At 39.1% G+C, this 19,744-nt stretch overlaps 1 protein-coding gene across 2 annotated transcripts; it reads left to right on the forward strand.

Moving 5' to 3' along the window:
* The first annotated feature begins 71 nt into the window (after window positions 1–71).
* On the forward strand, window positions 72–12,661 carry tnpo2b (transportin 2b). 2 transcript variants are annotated; one of them, XM_080880216.1, is made up of 24 exons: window positions 72–262; window positions 897–996; window positions 1,224–1,299; window positions 1,448–1,597; window positions 1,832–1,938; window positions 2,060–2,193; window positions 2,308–2,389; window positions 3,048–3,170; window positions 3,263–3,381; window positions 3,484–3,544; window positions 3,636–3,807; window positions 4,608–4,760; window positions 5,915–6,140; window positions 6,228–6,399; window positions 6,489–6,683; window positions 6,769–6,927; window positions 7,472–7,559; window positions 7,652–7,750; window positions 7,862–7,957; window positions 8,074–8,149; window positions 8,479–8,578; window positions 8,685–8,759; window positions 10,402–10,531; window positions 10,640–12,661. In XM_080880216.1, exons 2-23 carry the CDS (start codon window positions 898–900, stop codon window positions 10,507–10,509), a joined length of 2,670 nt encoding a protein of 889 aa, XP_080736342.1. In that variant the 5' UTR covers window positions 72–262; window position 897; the 3' UTR covers window positions 10,510–10,531; window positions 10,640–12,661. The 2 variants fall into 2 exon arrangements, with proteins under 2 accessions (XP_080736342.1, XP_080736341.1); XM_080880215.1 differs by having other exon boundaries at window positions 6,769–6,926; window positions 7,465–7,559.
* The last annotated feature ends 7,083 nt before the right edge of the window (window positions 12,662–19,744 follow it).

Consider the following 19,744-nt stretch of genomic DNA (forward strand, 5'->3'; position numbering starts at 1 on the left):
AATACTTAAAGTTGTTTACGTCTCTTTCACCTCGCTCGAATACGGAAGCCGAACGTGATCATACAGATCACCCGGCTTGATTGCAAGGCATGCAATCTCTGTCACATACCAACTAGCATAGCAACCACGTAGATCTACTGCGATTAGAAGTTTGTATTTACCTACACAGACCGCGGATATATATATTATTTAATGTTAGTTGGTACATTGCATCTGCGCGGTTGTCTGTAGGAATATAGATCTACCACATCGGAGAAACCAGGTAAAACCTTTCGCGGTACTTTCAGGATGCTGTTAGCTAGCGGTGCTACTGATAGCTGCCGGGGGAAAGGGGGGGTTGGTGTGCGGCTGCCTTGTTATGCATATTAATTGAACCCCTTTAGCGGCTTTTGTGGCTTGGATTAAAACATAACTGTGGCAGCCGGGTAGTTGATGTGAGAAAGCGTTTCGGCAATCAGTGAATCGTTTACCTGTTACTGCGACGCCAGGCTAGCTTGCTAGCTGATGGAGCGAGACATTTGCGCCTTTACCGTCTGGGCCTCACGTAGAAAAGGTTCTTAGGGTCACGGTTGATAGTTGTTGATGTTTGGCTACTTATTCGTGAAGCCTTAAATGACCACTGGTTGTTGGTGGTCCTCGCCAGAAATGTCAAATGTTCATAAACGCCACTGCTTCCGCAGCACTGTTTTGCTACGCTATACATATTTACACTGACTCCAGCATTTTGTCTCAAATTACGATTCAAAGAACCGGTTTTGAGGCTATTTTAGAATTTGATGCTTTTAATAAGTCAGCATAATTCATTTGTTCTGTAGTCATTACATGGCGTTTTGATTTGTAAGATTACAGGTGCTGCAGTGAGCCCCTAAACGGGTAACGTGTGTGTTCTGTTGTAGGATGGAGTGGCAGCCGGATGAACAAGGTCTGCAGCAAGTGCTTCAGTTACTCAAGGATTCCCAGTCCCCAGACACAGCAACACAGAGAGCTGTGCAAGAAGTATCCTTACATCTGGCTCTGTATGTGTGTGTGTTTGACAGTTAGGGTGAGAGGAGAAGGTGTGAAATGTTGCCTCCCCCATGAGAGCTGGTGTGTCAGTTTGGAGGACAATGAGAAGATACTGTTTGTTCAGCTTGCATCAAGTGTCTGTGAAATGAAGGTCTGTGAGGATGTGTGAATTCTTGCTCTGTATTTATAGTGATTCAACTCCTTAACAGACTCTGCAGAAACTGGAACAGCTTAACCAGTTTCCAGATTTCAACAACTATCTCATCTTTGTTCTCACAAGCCTAAAATCTGAAGGTGAGTTTGTGCACATCAAATTTATAATTAAAAAAACAAACAAAAAAAAAAAACGCGTACTAGATTGTTTCATCTTTGCTTACCTCTCTGTATCTCACCACCTCCTTTTGGGTTTTCATGTTGCCTCTCTGCTGTCTTCCTTCTCAAGATGAGCCCACTCGCTCTCTGAGCGGTCTGATTCTGAAGAACAATGTGAAAGCTCACTACCAGAACTTCCCTCCCAATGTGGCAGACTTCATCAAACGAGAATGCCTCAACAACATCGGAGACCCTTCACCGCTTATCAGAGCTACAATCGGTGGGTGTTTCAGTCAGAGAGGGAAGCTTGAGAAATAAAAGGTTTAGTTAGATGGAGTTTTTCAGCAGTGTGAGTCAGATTATTATGGAGGTGGGTGAATTTTTGCAGGTAATATGGTTGTGTGGGAGAAAGCGTTGTATTTTCAAGATCTTTAAATGACAGAGGGTGAGTTATCCGGCTGGGTTTTAAAGCCTAATGTACTAGTGTGTAACTTTTTAACTCTTTATTATAAAGGCATTCTGATCACGACCATCGCCTCCAAAGGAGAGCTGCAGACCTGGCCAGAGCTGCTGCCTCAGCTCTGTAACTTGCTCAACTCGGAGGACTATAACACCTGCGAGGTTAGGGTTACATACCTTAAACACATGCACAGCCTTGCAATGAAAATTTGGTACTATTTTGGTGATAAGGTTTGTGTCTGTTTCTTTTGTAATTTGTTTCTGATTTGTTTTTTTTTGGCAGGGTTCTTTTGGAGCACTGCAAAAGATCTGTGAGGATTCATCAGAGTTGTTGGATAGCGATGCTTTGAACAGACCTCTTAACATCATGATCCCCAAATTCCTCCAGTTTTTCAAACATTGCAGCCCCAAGATCAGGTCAGTGAAATCCAAGTCTCAGTGTCTGAATCTTGCAGAATTAGCAGTTTTCCTTTCCTCCTCATCTAAAATCTCCTTGTTAAAATTATCTCTTGTTTTTTCTTTTTCGCCAAGGTCCCATGCTATAGCTTGTGTGAACCAGTTTATCATTGGCCGAGCTCAGGCTCTGATGGATAACATCGACACCTTTATTGAGGTGAGCAATTCAACATTTTTTACTTTTACTTACGTTTTTACGAGGATCGCAAAATTTTGCTCCATGAAGGTATTTTTGTTGTTGTTGTTTGGGGGTTTTTGGGGTTTTTTTTGCGAAAGCCTCTTTTTGACTTCAAACAGAAGCTGCATGAACACGGCACTTTTTCAGCTTACTGTGAAAACACCATTTGGCGCCGCACCACCATCTGCTCAGCTGTGATATACTCTGCCACATGTGTTGCAGACAGTGCTGACAGTTTTGTAAACAATGAAGTCTGAGCTGCTCTGCTGGACAAACTATGTGATGACATAATTTCTAAAATGTTCCAAGCCGTTTTTTTTGCCCTGTGTTCTGTAAAACAAAAAAGAAAAGGTTGCATATTTATTCCTGTTGAGCGACATGTCTGCTGTGCCAGTGATGGGCCAAAATGTTCCTAGACTCTAGTTAGTTTGTGGATGTGGGTAGATTGCCAGCACATGTAAAATAATTAAACAGACCTGCACACGTTTTATAGTAAAGGTGTAAAGCCTCATAAAACCTCTAGAATAATAAATTAATAATAAATTGTTTTTGTTCCTTCACCTTTGTTGACCCTACCTGTCTTTCCTTCCCGTTTTTAATTTGTTTTCTTTCTGTTGTTTGTTTATTTTCTATCCAGAGTCTGTTTGCTCTGGCTGGGGACGAGGACAGTGAAGTGAGGAAGAATGTGTGCAGGGCTCTGGTCATGCTCCTAGAAGTCCGAATTGACCGTCTCATCCCTCACATGCACAGCATCATCCAGGTAAAGGCCTGACTCATCTCGACCTTAAACTATGTTTGGCTGTCGCTTTCTCATCTTCTTAATCACTTGTTGTTGGGGTTTTTTTTTCCCAGTATATGCTCCAGCGGACGCAGGACCCAGATGAGAACGTGGCCCTGGAGGCCTGTGAGTTCTGGCTGACACTGGCTGAACAGCCCATCTGTAAAGAGGCCCTTTCTGGCCACTTGGTCCAGTAAGTGCTCACTTTCTCCCATAGCAAGGACTGGTTTAATGATGAGATAATTTCATCTGAGTAGTAATGTGTTTCCTTATCTTTTTTTTTTTTTCTTTTCAGACTGATACCTATACTGGTGAATGGGATGAAGTATTCTGAAATAGATATCATTCTACTAAAGGTTAGCATCCTCTGGACAAATCTGGCATCTCTTCTTGTGTTTTGCTGTTTACCTGTGTTCTGAATTCACCTTGAGCTCTGATCTCCTCCAGGGTGATGTTGAAGAGGACGAGACGATTCCAGACAGCGAGCAGGACATCAAGCCTCGCTTCCACAAGTCCCGCACTGTCACCCTGCAGCATGAAGGAGGGGAGGGCGAGGAGGGGGAGGACATAGATGAAGATGAGGACGATGATGATGACACGCTGTCTGATTGGAACCTACGTGAGTTTCGCATGCAAAGTTAGAATTAAAGTTAGATTAGATTTCCTTACCAAAACAAGTAAAATGGAGCAGAACAGCACAAAAAATTAAACGTAGAACTAAATTATTAATAAAGAAAAGGTTCTTGTGAAATCTTTTGTGACATAAAATAATCTAAGCATTAGAAGGAAAGAGGTAGGACTGGGTGATCTTTTGAACATTATTTTAAAATTAAGGTTAAAGTAGAATAGAATACAAGGATGTTTGATTGAAAAGGGATCCTGTAGGTTTTTTGAACCTGCGTGGAAACTGCGTCATGTCAAAAACGTCTTTCAACCTAAAACCTATTATATACTGTTTTGTTGTGTAGTATTAATATTAAAAAAGTGCTTCACTTTTTTTTTTTCTTCTATTTTTTTCTTCAAAACAGTACATTTGAAAATTCATGGACAAGGTTTAGGGTTAGCATTCAAAACAGTTTTTGGTTAAAGAGTGTGCACATACCGGTGAATTACTCATTACAGAAACATAAAAAATGATTTTAGCAATTACCGATACTGTTAATTGTTAATGTTTAATTATTAACCTTCATTGGGTGGTGGTGTAACAAATTTGTTAAGCGCCCCGTGTGTGTTTGCAAGAGTGTGTGCACGCGCAGGTATGTGAGAGATATGAATAGAAATGGATTGATTTCTCTGGGGAGCATTTACCAAAAAAACCCACCTACTTATCCTCTTTATTATAACCATTATAACCCTGTTGTGGTACCTTTTATTATAACATAGTTATCCAACACTGATCCTGGATTTTCCTCTTTTCAGGGAAGTGCTCTGCTGCCGCTCTGGATGTTCTTGCCAACGTGTTTCGTGAGGAGTTGCTGCCTCATCTCCTCCCCTTGCTCAAAGGCCTGCTTTTCCATCCTGATTGGGTCATCAAGGAGTCCGGCATCCTGGTGCTTGGGGCTATTGCTGAGGGTAAGATGAGGCAGAAGCACAGTAAAGGGGACTTAATATGTTTTTCTATTTTACCTGAGAAAAAATAAATTTCTAGTTTTAATCTGGGCTTTTTGTGGTACCCCAGTTCATCCACTACTGAAACAAGCCATGTTAGTTTTCTTGGCCCCTCCTTTTAAGCTAACTTGCCTATTGCTTGAACAGAAGGTGGATGGATTTTTTTTGCTACAGCCAGAGCTGTGTATCTGAGATTAGAGCAGGGCAATATGACCAAAAACATTTATCGCGATATACATTTGAAAATTTGCGATAACTATATAACTGACAATATAATTGACACTAGACAAAACATTTGACATATTTTTGAGCGCCGTGTACCACATAAAATCGTTTCGAGGTCAGTAAACACAACCAGAATTCATACATAAGGCACACGGGATTATAAGGGGCACTGTTGATTTTCAGAAAAATCCAAGTATTGATTTTAAGTGTGCCGTATTTTCCAAAAAACACGGTAATAACGACGGCCCGCTAGCATGCTCTACCAAAAATAGTGCTTTGTTGTGTATCGGAGGGACAAAAGCCAAACCAGTTCCACACCACTGAAGTTGCAGCATTTTTACAAACCAATTCTGGTTCATCTGTTTCATTTAACGATCCACTTTCGCTCTTCTCATTCTCCGTCGCCGCCATGCTTTTTCCGCCATGTGCGTATGAAAACAAAGGCACTGTGCGTTTTACCCATATTCTATCGCGATATTTCATTTTCTTATCGTTGCCCAACATTATACCGGTATTACCGTGAATGTTATGATATGGCCCAGCCCTATCTGAGATCACATTAAGGATATCTGCTCTCACTGACCAGAACCAAGAGTACAAAAACTGCCTGAAACAAAGCACTTAGAGCAATCTGAAAACTGAACCTTTGGCTCCTAGGGATTACTTTTGTATATGACAGAAAATGGGTATGTGTTGTTTACCTAGGTCCCCTCTAAAGAAAACTGATCATAGATGATAAGTTTAAGACTGTAACTATGGGGAGACCCCCCACATATTGTGTAATCTTTTATAAAACATTTTTTTTTAATTCTTTTTTAAATTTTAGAAATATCAAAACAAATTCTTTTCTCATTTCCACAATAGTGATAAATAAATTATGTTTATCCTTCCAGGATGTATGCAGGGTATGGTACCTTACTTGCCTGAGCTTATCCCTCACCTCATCCAGTGTTTATGTGACAAGAAGGCCTTGGTGCGCTCCATTGCCTGCTGGACCCTCAGTCGCTATGCCCACTGGGTGGTCAGCCAGCCCCCTGATGCTCACCTCAAACCCCTCATGACGGAGCTGCTCAAACGGATCCTGGATGGCAACAAGAGAGTACAAGAGGCTGCATGCAGGTACAGATCTTCCCTTTTCTTTGTTTTCTGTGTGCTTTCTAGTTTCTTACTAATAAGTGGTTAAACAAATTGCGTCCTTCCTCAAAGTGCATTTGCCACTCTGGAGGAAGAAGCATGCACAGAGCTGGTACCATACCTGAGCTTTATCCTGGACACCCTGGTTTTTGCTTTTGGGAAGTACCAGCACAAAAACCTCCTCATCCTCTATGATGCCATAGGAACACTGGCAGACTCTGTGGGACACCATCTCAACCAGCCTGTGAGCCCGAACGTTTTAGACACAGCTGCATGCATTTACACAAAAATGACAAAAAACAAAGACAAAAATCTCCCTCTTGTTTTGTTTAGGAGTACATACAAAAGCTGATGCCTCCACTGATAGCCAAGTGGAATGAGTTGAAGGATGAGGACAAAGATCTCTTCCCTCTGCTCGAGTGTCTGTCATCTGTTGCCACAGCGCTGCAGAGCGGCTTCCTTCCCTATTGTGAGCCCGTCTATCAGCGCTGTGTCACCCTGGTCCAGAAGACCCTTGCTCAGGCCATGGTGAACCAAACATGCATATTTAATTACTCACAATTTATGCTTTTGCTGCTTTACATAAATGACACTCGTTTTGCGTACATCTCAGATGTACAGTCAGCAGCCAGATCAGTATGAAGCACCCGACAAGGACTTCATGATTGTGGCCTTGGATCTTTTAAGTGGCTTGGCAGAGGGACTCGGAGGCCACGTGGACACACTCGTGGCTCGCAGTAATATCATGACCCTGCTTTTCCAATGCATGCAGGTGAGGAGAGCCTATGTTTGTGTGAATGCCTTTCCAGAGATCATTCAGAGTCAATGCTGTATATGTTTAAGTTTTCATTTTTAATGTTGGTGTATGAATCTCTGAGTCTCTCTCTGAATCAAATTAGCTGCATGCATGTACATCGGTATTAGTGTAATTTCATGTAATGGATTTTTTTTTTTTTTTTTTTAAATCCCTGGTTCTTTGTATCAGTTGTATTTAGAAATGCTCATGTAAACAGGATATTTTCCACTACTTTTCACTCTGCATTTAATTTTAATGTGAAGTAGCCAGAGGAAATGTGCTATATTTGTAGCAGAGTGCTCAGCGCTTGCAGCCATTTGATCACAGAAGGTTTATCTGGAAAGAAACACTTTTTTTTTTTGTTTTAAACTGCTCATGTTTTGCAATGTTTTATTTTTTTCAAAATCGCAGAAGAAGGAGGAGGACAACTGCCACGACGTGTTAGATGTGCCAAATTCTTTCAGTCATTTGATGGTGTATATTCACATTACTCCTTGTCTTTCTGTCTCTTTTGTCCCAGGATACGATGCCCGAAGTAAGACAGAGTTCATTTGCTCTGCTGGGTGACTTGACCAAGGCTTGCTTTCCTCATGTCAAACCCTGTATCGGTAAACATTTAGCTGTCTGTTACCCTTACACACCTGTACATACATATACGTATCCCATAATTCTACTTTTTAACATTTTGTGTCTCTCTTAGCTGAATTCATGCCAATCCTCGGAACAAATCTGAACCCAGAGTTCATCTCCGTCTGCAACAATGCTACCTGGGCCATAGGAGAGATCTGCATGCAGATGGGTACGTGGAAGAAGCCCAGTTTTTGTTCTATGTATTTATGCTAACTTTTTGATGTACGGCTGTACAGTGTGAGATGTCGTGTGTCTCATTTTATTTTTATTTCTCTGTCAGGAGTGGAGATGCAGCCATACATTGCTATGGTTCTGAACCAGCTGGTGGAGATTATTAATCGACCCAATACTCCCAAGACCCTGTTGGAGAACACCGGTATATGATTTCACAGATCATTTTATACATGCTTTCAAGGGGAAGGGAAGGGACTTGTACAGATACAAATACGCATTTATCTAAGAGCAGGTTGACTCATCTCTGTTCTCTTCCAGCAATCACCATTGGCCGGCTGGGCTATGTGTGTCCTCAGGAGGTCGCGCCCATGTTGCCGCAGTTCATCCGACCCTGGTGAGAGATGGTTTGATTCTGAGTCTGAAAAGTGAGGTTGAAGTGAAAATGCAGACTTAAGATACTTTGTTCTAATGGATGCATTATCATTTACATAACTTCATTCTTTAAATGATTTCCAGAATTGTTACTAATTCCTTGGGAATAAGAATTCTTTTCTTCAAGCCCAATAGCAAAATAAGTCGTCTTTCACAGTGACACAACAGTTTGCATGTCTCCCATAAATTTTTGATTTGGTTTATCTCTTATTAAAATGGGACTTGTGAACTCACAATTCTGGCAGCATCATGCTTAGCGGTCACTAACTGGTTAATAATTGCACAATGCAGGTGTACGTCTCTCCGAAACATCCGAGACAACGAGGAGAAAGACTCCGCCTTCCGTGGGATTTGCATTATGATTGGCGTGAACCCTGGAGGTGTGGTGCAGGTGAGACACTGCTCATTGCAGTCATTAGGATTCACAGTGTGCGTATTTGGCTGTAAATTAAATCAAAAGATAGTGTTGAGGTTGATCTCTTCCTGTGTTTGTTCAGGACTTCATCTTCTTCTGTGACGCTGTGGCCTCCTGGGTCAATCCTAAAGATGACCTGAGAGACATGTTCTACAAGGTGAGGGTCCACCTCATTTTAAGGGGCGAGTTCTTGTTTCCACAGCTAGTACCATCCTTCTGTCTCCTCTCCCTCTGAGAGTGACTCGGTGTGAGGTGCAGTGACCTTAGGCGCAGCAGAGTGTTAACTATGAACCTCAGCAGCACAGACAGGGATGTTTCTATGCAGAAAAACTGACTGCACACATTCCCCTCAGGGTCCATCACATAAAGTGTGATCTAAGACTAGACAGACAAACGTCAAAGCACAAGGATCCATTCAGTAATGTTTAATTCAGTCTAATGTATCAGTGTGCTGGGCTTCATTATAAAAGGAACCCTTAATATGGATTTGGATCAGACTGATTGCATTGCAACAGAACTTGTGTAGGACCCTTCCTTTGATGCATTTGATTACTGACCTGTTTCATAATACCCCGTTCCTCTATGGCGAACAAAATGAAATTGGTAAATCTGCCTGGTCTATAAATTTACCTTTTATACTAGGGCTGTGCGATATGACTAAAATCTCATATCCTGATATAAGACATTTATTGTCCCGACAACGGTATGTATCACAAATGTTACATTTTCTGTAAATTCTGTGAATCTCGACTTGCGTGAAGTGTTTTCAGCTGGGCATCGTGTACCTGGAGTCGAGTGTTACATAAGTTGAAATGGCCGCAATTTTCTTTGAGTTTTTATTTTATGGCGTGTCTAAGGTTTATTTTTTAGCACCTGACGGCTCTTTTTAGCTTCTTGTCCGTAAACACTCTGCATGCTATTTCACGTAATTCAGTTTATTTTGAAAAATCTCAACAGGATCTTCAGATTTATTTTGAAAGGTTTATGTGGAAAACAAAGAAGCGGACAGCGGAGCCACGAGATGGTTTTACCGTCGTTGTTGCTAACGGCAACGCATAAAAACTGTCGCTTGTCCGTCCGTGGTGTGGTTATATTAAGAGAAAGCGAGAACTTTAAGAAATTCTACAGTGACCATCAAAACGATGAAAAAATATTTGCGTAAACAGTTTATTTTGCGACACCACGAAATAAATGATAGCGTAAAATGAAACGATGGACGTTTTCATATCGTCATCCGATATGCATCGTTATATCGAACAGCCCTATTTTATACTATTTTGATCTAAGCTGATTTTGGCCTAGTTTATAGTATTTTGATACTATATGACGTAGGTCTCCAGAAAATATTGGGTGATGCCTATTAGTTTCACTCCATGTCCCTGAAGGAAGTAACCACTTACTGGACACTGTTTTGCACACACATACTTTACTTAGGTGGGACTCTCTCAGCTATATACGGCTCCTTATTTAAGTTTTTGTTTTTTATGTTCCTCTAAGAGAACTATTGCATTATTTTGAAAGTTGAATCACTGCTAACCGGCTATCTTCAGCTGGATTGCTGGCTCGGTTGTAGTTGTGGTGGTTAAAATGTGACCACAAGTGACACATTCAGTGGGTCTGTAATGCAGTAAGCAGTGGTTGCAGCATAACATATAGAGACAAAGTGGAAATTTTAGAGCAGATAATAACACAAGATCCTGAGGTTGTAATTATGCTTTTTCACTGGACTGTTTCTCGATCAGTCCACTTCTCCTGCCTGCTTGAGATATTGAAGAGATGCCATTTTTCTGTTTCCAAAGATCTTGCATGGTTTTAAGGAGCAGGTTGGGGAGGAGAACTGGCAACAGTTTTCAGAGCAGTTCCCACCACTGCTGAAGGAGAGACTGGCAGCCTGCTATGGGGTTTAGATTCTCTACACCCACCTAAGAGGTAATGCCACATCCAGCTTCATTTAAACTGCATTTTTAGGCACAAACTGCATTTGATTAATATTAACTTATTTGTGTCCATCTCTCTCTCACTTTTCGCTCCTTCCAGGTGAGCCAGCAGGAGGAGGGTGAATGGGAAACTCATCCATCTGTGTATTGCACTGCCCTGATCTGGGGGGAGGGAGAGGGATGCTATTGGCCGCTCCCCCTGATGGACGGCCCCCACGCCCTATGTGTTTGTCCATAGAGGGAGGGTAGGCGGGTGGGAGGGAGGGACAGGGAGGACACCTCTAGATTAACTAGGCAGGGACCTGACACAGAAAAACTAACTGGTAGGGACAGATAGAGAGGGACAGAGAGAAGGAGACGGAGGAGAGATGGAGGGAGAGACAGGATGGGAAAGAGGAGAGGCAGGGAAAGATACCAGCATAGAGTGAGTTCAGGGAAAGAAACGGAGGGAATTCAGTAATAAGGAAGGGAAAAAAGAGCCACAGAAAGGTCTGTTACTTGGCTTTGAGGACAGGGACAGCTGAGATTTTAATGGGATTCTTAAACTTAAGAGTAATTCTTGACCGACAGAGACAGACCAACGAACACAGACTCTCACACTTTAACTTGCACATGCTGTACATTCAGTACATGTAACAGACTGTAGGTGGCACTATAATTTAGACTTTTTAAGACCTACTACATGTAGTTAGGGACCGACAGGTGTCTAAATTCTGTTCATTTTCTGGGTGATACATTTCTTTTCCGGGGAATAGGATTCAGTATAAATTACTTCATCCATAGTCACTGAAACAATACTTAACTGTAAGATAATCTAGCTATCTTCATCTGTGTTTCCTACCTTCATTTTTGACCAGAGTGCTGCTTCACAGAGCTTTCTATCTATCAGACGTATTCCTGTCACATTTTCTACCTGATCAAACCAGAGTAAGAGAGCAGGAGGGAAAAAAACTAAGCATCTTTTCCTCTTGGCTTCACAGCAACCATTCCTCTAGGAAGGGAGGATTAGGGCTAACACATTTGTTTTCTCTCCAGAGGGGGAGGAAATATTACCAAGAAAATCACATTTTTAGTTGTCTCTGTGCAGTTTTGTGCGTGTGAATGTGCACGCGCGCACGTGTGTGCATGTGCAGTTTATAAATCCTTACTTCGGCATTCTGTGTTAACAGTCCGTGAAATGTGTATTGTTTTTGATATGGTACCGAGCTAAAACTTGACTCCCACCGCGATGTCCTTTGGCACCTGTTAACTGTGACCAAGTGTGTGTGTTTGTTTGTTTGTTTTTTTGTATGTGTGTGAGTGTGTATGTGTTTGTCTACATTCGTACTGATATCCATTTGATGCCATATCAATATCTTAAGTAAAACAGTGATTGGCAGTGTCATTGTGATCTTTATAATGTTTTAAAACTGGTCCTTTTTTTGCTGCTACTGATGATTCTTGTTTTTGTTTTTTTTTTGTTTTTTTAATATAGTGGATTTAAATTCGCACACTTAACACAAAAAATGAATTAATGCTATTTTCAGTGACTGTTAAGTTGTTTTTTTGCACTTTTTAAAAAAATTTTTATTTTACCTATATTTTGTTTTTGTATGGATTTTTTTTTTTAACCTCACCCATATGATATGGTTTGACCCTAATGTCAGTGTTTGTCATACTGTGTTGCACTGTGAAATTAAGTGTCTGTGACTGGCAAAAATATCCCAATACTAAATGGCAAATAAAAATAACTTTGTGAAACTGCGACTAATCCGCACTTTTACAATGACTAACCTTGCCATATTGCTGAGTGGTACGTGTGTGCGTGTGAATGTATGTATGTGTGTGTGTGTGTGTGTGTGTGATCCTGCATGTGTAGGTGCGCATGAGTACCTTTTTTTTTTTTACCTATGAGCATGTTTTTGATAGTTTAGTTATGATGTGTGCACAGTAGGGATGCAAATGATATTTTCTTTCTGTATTTGGAAGGGTTGTAGCCTGCCCCAGCATACTTTGTGTGCATGCTCAGTGTCGGTGTTTTCACTTTGCGTGCGTGAAAGTGTGTGTGTGTGTGTGTGTGTGTGTGTGTGTGTGTGTGTGTGTGTGTGTGTGTGTGTGTGTGTGTGTGCAGTTTGATGGATATTTTAGAAAAAAATGATTGCCCTTTACACACCAACACACCACCTCAAATCACAATAAGACAAGAGCACAGTACACTTAAAATAATAAAAGCTAGGACACTGCCAAAGAGCAATAGCCACTGAAATTTTAAAAGCAGACAGTGATTAGAGGTGAGCTGCTATTTCCAATAGTCACCTTGTTTGTCGTGCTGGTGTAGAGTTAGACGCACAGTGGGGCTTTTATGGATAATCATTGTTAAGGTTTTTCCAGCAAAATTGACTACAGGGATTTTTTTTTTCCATTTGATAATCTGCCAGTGTTTTGCAGCATGTTGACATTTGGAAACACGCAGTGGTACTTGGTTTGACCTAGACTGTGACCATAGAGATAATCAAACCGATCCTTAGTTATTTCAAATATGAGATAATCTCAACCCCAGTTTAATTCTCTCGCCACTGTCTCTTAGTTCAAAGCTTGAAAACACATAAAAAATGTTTGTGGTTGCTTGTTTTTTGCTTTACTGCTATTTTTTTTTTTTTTTTTTTTTTTTAAATCTTCATGAGCAGTTTTTGTATTGGCAAGGTCGGTGTATTTTGTTTCTTTGTCTTCTTCAGTGCCAGTCAAGATTATGATGAATTTGAAGTGAAAGTGGGGGCATCACGGCTTCTTTAAGAGGAAAAGAAGCAGTTTATGTGTCCGTTCTGTTTATATAATAAAAAGCATGATAATGTTGCAGTTTGGCAGAAAGACTTTGGTACTTTTTGTTTTTCTGTGAATTCCTCTCGCCAGTCTTGTTCCCTTTTTTGGAAGATGGGAATAGAAATAAAAATGCTTTCAGTCTATTATATGATTTATAGTTTGTGTGGAATCTCAAAAGTCCAAATGGATAGTGGAGTCGTGAAATAAATCATGACGTGCATGCTGAAGGGTGATTGTTACAGTTGCCAGTCCAGTGTTTTTTTATCAAAGGATGACGGTTTGGTGTGAATTCTTAACTCTTAAAAATCCTTAGCCCTTAGGGCTTAAAAGTTTGTTTGTTTTTATGCTGTATTTTCTGTTCATGCAAAACTGAGCTGCAAACTCCATCATGTTCAGCCATGAGTTATCTCTGGAAATATTAATGTTACCAGAATTTCCTCAGGTCACCTCGTCAGGAACTCTACTTGGCACAAAGGTGGATGTTTTACAAAAGCGCACTGCAGGACTCTCAGGAAATAAAAGTAACATCGCTTGCTCTGTTTAGTTTTCACAGCAGACCTGGCTCTTGTACTGAAAAGTAATGATGCAAACGTCCCAGCTGTCCCGCTAAACTGTTACCTTTATCCCAGAAAACATTACAGTGTCTCTTAATCTGCAAGGGTCACTTATAGATCTGGAGGAACAGGAAGAACAGTTACTTTAATGTGTAGATGTTCACGGAGAGAAAATGTGGCATATTCAGATGTTTGTATCTTGTATCTGCAGTTTATTTACTTAATTTCAAATATGAACTTTGTATATATTTCACACATTTTTCACTGCTCAGTGTAGATTTTTTTAATATACCAATTTCATTTTCAAAATTAAGATGTATTGTTTTGATCATTGTAGTGCATTTCGGGCACATCTATGGAAATGCGTTTATAAAATGTTATGAGTAATATGATCCACCGCAGACTCCTCAGACTGCAGACTGGGTCAGTGATTAAACACATTCAACATAAATGTAACATAGTACATGACTGGTGTCAAGCCAGCCTCCAATTCGAGACTTGCAGTCAAGCCAGCCTCCAGTTTGTTTTACGTTCCCTGTGTATTCAAAGTATTACGGGAATGGATGTGGAAACCGGATTTCAAAATAAAAGCCAACTTCGAGTGAATTAACAGATATGTTAAGAACATAATAACATATAATTTAGGCTTCTTTTTTTTTTTTACAAACTCTAATGTTAGATCTATATGACACAGCCTTGTACCCTAATTGTGCCCTGTCACTATCAAGGCCATCTTATTTTGGATTTCAAAGTAAAAGCCCTGTGAATCTTCATTTTTGAACTACTCTTTCAATGACTTAATAATGCTCTTAAAAGCAAAAGTCGTATTTCCAAATACTATTTGAACTTTATATCAACACTTTCCAACCACAGTCTTTTTACAGTGATACCATATCAATATCAAGTCAGTCTGATTTTGCCTTTCATAGTAATGGCCCTTTGAAATTGTCCATAATTGACTTAATCTTCTAACGATTCAAAATGCTCTAAAATGAAAAATTCTTGTTTCCACAGGGTAATTCCACCTTAGATCAACAGTATACAGCCCCACAGTGATACCATATCAATATCAAGTCATTCTGATTATGCCTTCCAAAATAAAAGCCTTTTTAAATTGTCCATAATTGACCTAACTTTCAGTGATTTCAAAATGTTTTAAAATGGAAATTTCCTGTTTCCACAGGGTAATTCCACTCCAGATCAACAGTATACAACCTCACGATGTTACCATATCAATATCAAGACATTCTGATATTGCTTTGAAAATGCTTTTATTTTTGAAAGCAAAATCAGAATGACTTGATATTGATATGGTAACATCGTGAGGTTGTATACTGTTGAACTAAAGTGAAATTATCCTGTGGAAACAGCAAAATTCTGTTTAAGAACATTTTGAAATCGTCAAAAAAGTAGGCCGTATATGCTCAATTTGAAAGGGCATTTATTTTGGAAGGCATAATCAGAATGACTTGATATTGATATGGTATCACTGTGGGGCTGTATACTGTTGATCTAAGGTGGAATTACCCTGTGGAAACAGGAATTTTCCATTTTAGAGCATTTTGAAATTGTTCCAGGAGCAACTCAGATATAGGCATTTTGAAAATGCTTTTATTTTTGAAAGCAAAATCAGAATGACTTGATATTGATGTGGTAACATCGTGAGGTTGTATACTGTTGACCTAAAGTGAAATTATCCTGTGGAAACAGCAATTTTCACTTTTAGAGCATTTTGAAATCTTTAAAAGAGTAGGTCGTATCTTGGCAATTTGAAAAGTCTTTTATTTTGGAAGGCATAATCAGAATGACTTGATATTAATATGGTATCACTGTGGGGCTGTATACTGTTGATCTGGAGTAGAATTATCCTGTGGAAACACGAAATTTCCATTTTAGAGCATTTTGAAATCACTGAAAGTTAGGTCAATTGTGGACAATTTGAAAAGGCTTTTACTTTGGAAGGCAAAATCAGAATGACTTGATATTAATATGGTATCACTGTGGGGCTGTAATACTGTTGATCTAAAGTGGAATTACCCTGTGGAAACAGGAAATTTCCATTTTAGAGCATTTTGAAATCACTGAAAGTTAGGTCAATTATGGACAATTTAAAAAGTCTTTTATTTTGGAAGGCATAATCAGAATGACTTGATATTGATATGGTATCACTGTGGGGCTGTATACTGTTGATCTAAGGTGGAATTACCCTGTGGAAACAGGAATTTTCCATTTTAGAGCATTTTGAAATTGTTCCAGGATCAAGTCAGATATGGGCATTTTGAAAATGCTTTTATTTTTGAAAGCAAAATCAGAATGACTTGATATTGATGTGGTAACATCGTGAGGTTGTATACTGTTGACCTAAAGTGAAATTATCCTGTGGAAACAGCAATTTTCACTTTTAGAGCATTTTGAAATCTTTAAAAGAGTAGGTCGTATCTTGGCAATTTGAAAAGTCTTTTATTTTGGAAGGCATAATCAGAATGACTTGATATTGATATGGTAACATCGTGAGGTTGTATACTGTTGACCTAAAGTGAAATTATCCTGTGGAAACAGCAAAATTCTTTTTAAGAACATTTTGAAATCGTTAAAAAAGTAGGTCGTATATATGCTCAATTTGAAAGGGCATTTATTTTGGAAGGCATAATCAGAATGACTTGATATTGATATGGTATCACTGTGGGGCTGTATACTGTTGATCTAAGGTGGAATTACCCTGTGGAAACAGGAATTTTCCATTTTAGAGCATTTTGAAATTGTTCCAGGATCAAGTCAGATATGGGCAGTTTGAAAATGCTTTTATTTTTGAAAGCAAAATCGGAATGACTTGATATTGATATGGTAACATCGTGAGGTTGTATACTGTTGGACTAAAGTGAAATTATCCTGTGGAAACAGCAAAATTCTGTTTAAGAACATTTTGAAATCGTCAAAAAAGTAGGCCGTATATGCTCAATTTGAAAGGGCATTTATTTTGGAAGGCATAATCAGAATGACTTGATATTGATATGGTATCACTGTGGGGCTGTATACTGTTGATCTAAGGTGGAATTACCCTGTGGAAACAGGAAATTTCCATTTTAGAGCATTTTGAAATCACTGAAAGTTAGGTCAATTGTGGACAATTTGAAAAGGCTTTTACTTTGGAAGGCAAAATCAGAATGACTTGACATTGATATGGTATCACTGTGGGGCTGTATACTGTTGATCTAAAGTGGAATTACCCTGTGGAAACAGGAAATTTCCATTTTAGAGCATTTTGAAATCACTGAAAGTTAGGTCAATTGTGGACAATTTGAAAAGGCTTTTACTTTGGAAGGCAAAATCAGAATGACTTGACATTGATATGGTATCACTGTGGGGCTGTATACTGTTGATCTAAAGTGGAATTACCCTGTGGAAACAGGAAATTTCCATTTTAGAGCATTTTGAAATCACTGAAAGTTAGGTCAATTATGGACAATTTAAAAAGGCTTTTATTTTGGAAGGCATAATCAGAATGACTTGATATTGATATGGTATCACTGTGGGGCTGTATACTGTTGATCTAAGGTGGAATTACCCTGTGGAAACAGGAATTTTCCTTTTTAGAGCATTTTGAAATCACTGAAAGTTAGGTCAATTATGGACAATTTGAAAAGGCTTTTATTTTTGAGAGCAAAATCAGAATGACTTGATATTGATATGGTATCACTGTGGGGCTGTATACTGTTGATCTAAAGTGGAATTACCCTGTGGAAACAGGAATGTGCCATTTTAGAGCATTTTGAAATTGTTCCAGGAGCAACTCAGATATGGGCAGTTTGAAAATGCTTTTATTTTTTAAAGCAATATCAGAATGTTTTGATATTGATATGGTAACATCGTGAGGTTGTATACTGTTGATCTGGAGTGGAATTACCCTGTGGAAACAGGAAATTTCCATTTTAAAACATTTTGAAATCACTGAAAGTTAGGTCAATTATGGACAATTTAAAAAGGCTTTTATTTTGGAAGGCATAATCAGAATGACTTGATATTGATATGGTATCACTGTGGGGCTGTATACTGTTGATCTAAGGTGGAATTACCCTGTGGAAACAAGAATTTTTCATTTTAGAGCATTTTGAATCGTTAGAAGATTAAGTCAATTATGGACAATTTCAAAGGGCCATTACTATGAAAGGCAAAATCAGACTGACTTGATATTGATATGGTATCACTGTAAAAAGACTGTGGTTGGAAAGTGTTGATATAAAGTTCAAATAGTATTTGGAAATACGACTTTTGCTTTTAAGAGCATTATTAAGTCATTGAAAGAGTAGTTCAAAAATGAAGATTCACAGGGCTTTTACTTTGAAATCCAAAATAAGATGGCCTTGATAGTGACAGGGCACAATTAGGGTACAAGGCTGTGTCATATAGATCTAACATTAGAGTTTGTAAAAAAAAAAAAGAAGCCTAAATTATATGTTATTATGTTCTTAACATATCTGTTAATTCACTCGAAGTTGGCTTTTATTTTGAAATCCGGTTTCCACATCCATTCCCGTAATACTTTGAATACACAGGGAACGTAAAACAAACTGGAGGCTGGCTTGACTGCAAGTCTCGAATTGGAGGCTGGCTTGACACTAGTAGTACATGCATAACATTTCTTTCTCAGCTACTTTTAATTGTGAACTAAAATATCTTATACGAGTGTATATAACAACAGCCTTTAGTTCATGGATTCTGCATTTGAAGCCTCCATATTAGCATTTTGTAGCATATAGCATTAGCATGTTATACTTTTAACGTCAGTAGTGACTCCCTAAATTGCACAGCTACAATGCACAGACATACATAGGCTACTTTCTAATTATGTTGATAGAATACAAGAATTTCACTCACCAACACTGAACCACAAACATCTGGGACGTATAATTTCTCAGAGCTCAGAACTCTTTCCAGGATATTTAATGGAGATATTTCAGCCAGTTGAAGAGGTTTGTGGGAAATTAAAAAATTCTATCAGCAATAAAAAAAAATTAAGTACTTGAAAAAACGCTTAAAAAGGAGAATTCGGTGACTTTTAATGACGTATAACGTGCACGAACATCCAGCTTTCATATAAACTCATACACAGTAATTTAAAGCAGCTGCACTCAATCACAAGATTTAAGGATGAGGTAATGGAGCTAATAAAATTTAATTTATACAGAGTGTTAGAGTTGAATAACACTGCATCACAAAGCTTTGTTTACAGTTTGCAAACTAGTCGAGGTACATGAGAGGGATTTAGCCTGAAGCTTGAGGTGAAGTTTGGGCAGAGAACGTTCAGGGAAACCCCCGAGTTAAGCTCTTTTCTGTCTGATCACTTCTCTCCCAGTGTTTCCTTCCTTATCTGTCCCTTTTCCGTCTCTGTACTGAGACACCATCACACGTAGATCAGCACACAAAATCTGCATCCAATGCAAAAACTGTGAGAAAGCTGGCTCGCTCGCTTTGACAGATAAAAATGTAGGCTCAGTTGTTTCTATATGTGTTTGTTTCAGCTGTAAACTGATACGAACAGGCTTTCATCTTCTGTTGGTGTCCTTATTCAGCTTTTTGTTCAATTTACAAAGTTCACAAAGAAGAAGGGAAGAGCTGATGGTCCCACAGGGCCAGATATTTTTGCCATGACCTCATGAAGACTTTAGTTACAGTTCACTCTGGTCTGGTTTTTGCTACAATGCTTGAAGAGCAAACCTACAAATATAATTTCACCTGAAGGCAAGGCAAGGCAAGGCAAGTTTATTTGTATAGCACAATTCAACAACAAGGTGATTCAAAGTGCTTTACAGAGACATTAGAAACAAGAACAAATAAAAAGCATGATTTAAAAT

This window comes from Rhamphochromis sp. 'chilingali' (genome assembly GCF_963969265.1).
Source record: "Rhamphochromis sp. 'chilingali' genome assembly, chromosome: 4".
Lineage (NCBI taxonomy): Eukaryota > Metazoa > Chordata > Actinopteri > Cichliformes > Cichlidae > Rhamphochromis > Rhamphochromis sp. 'chilingali'.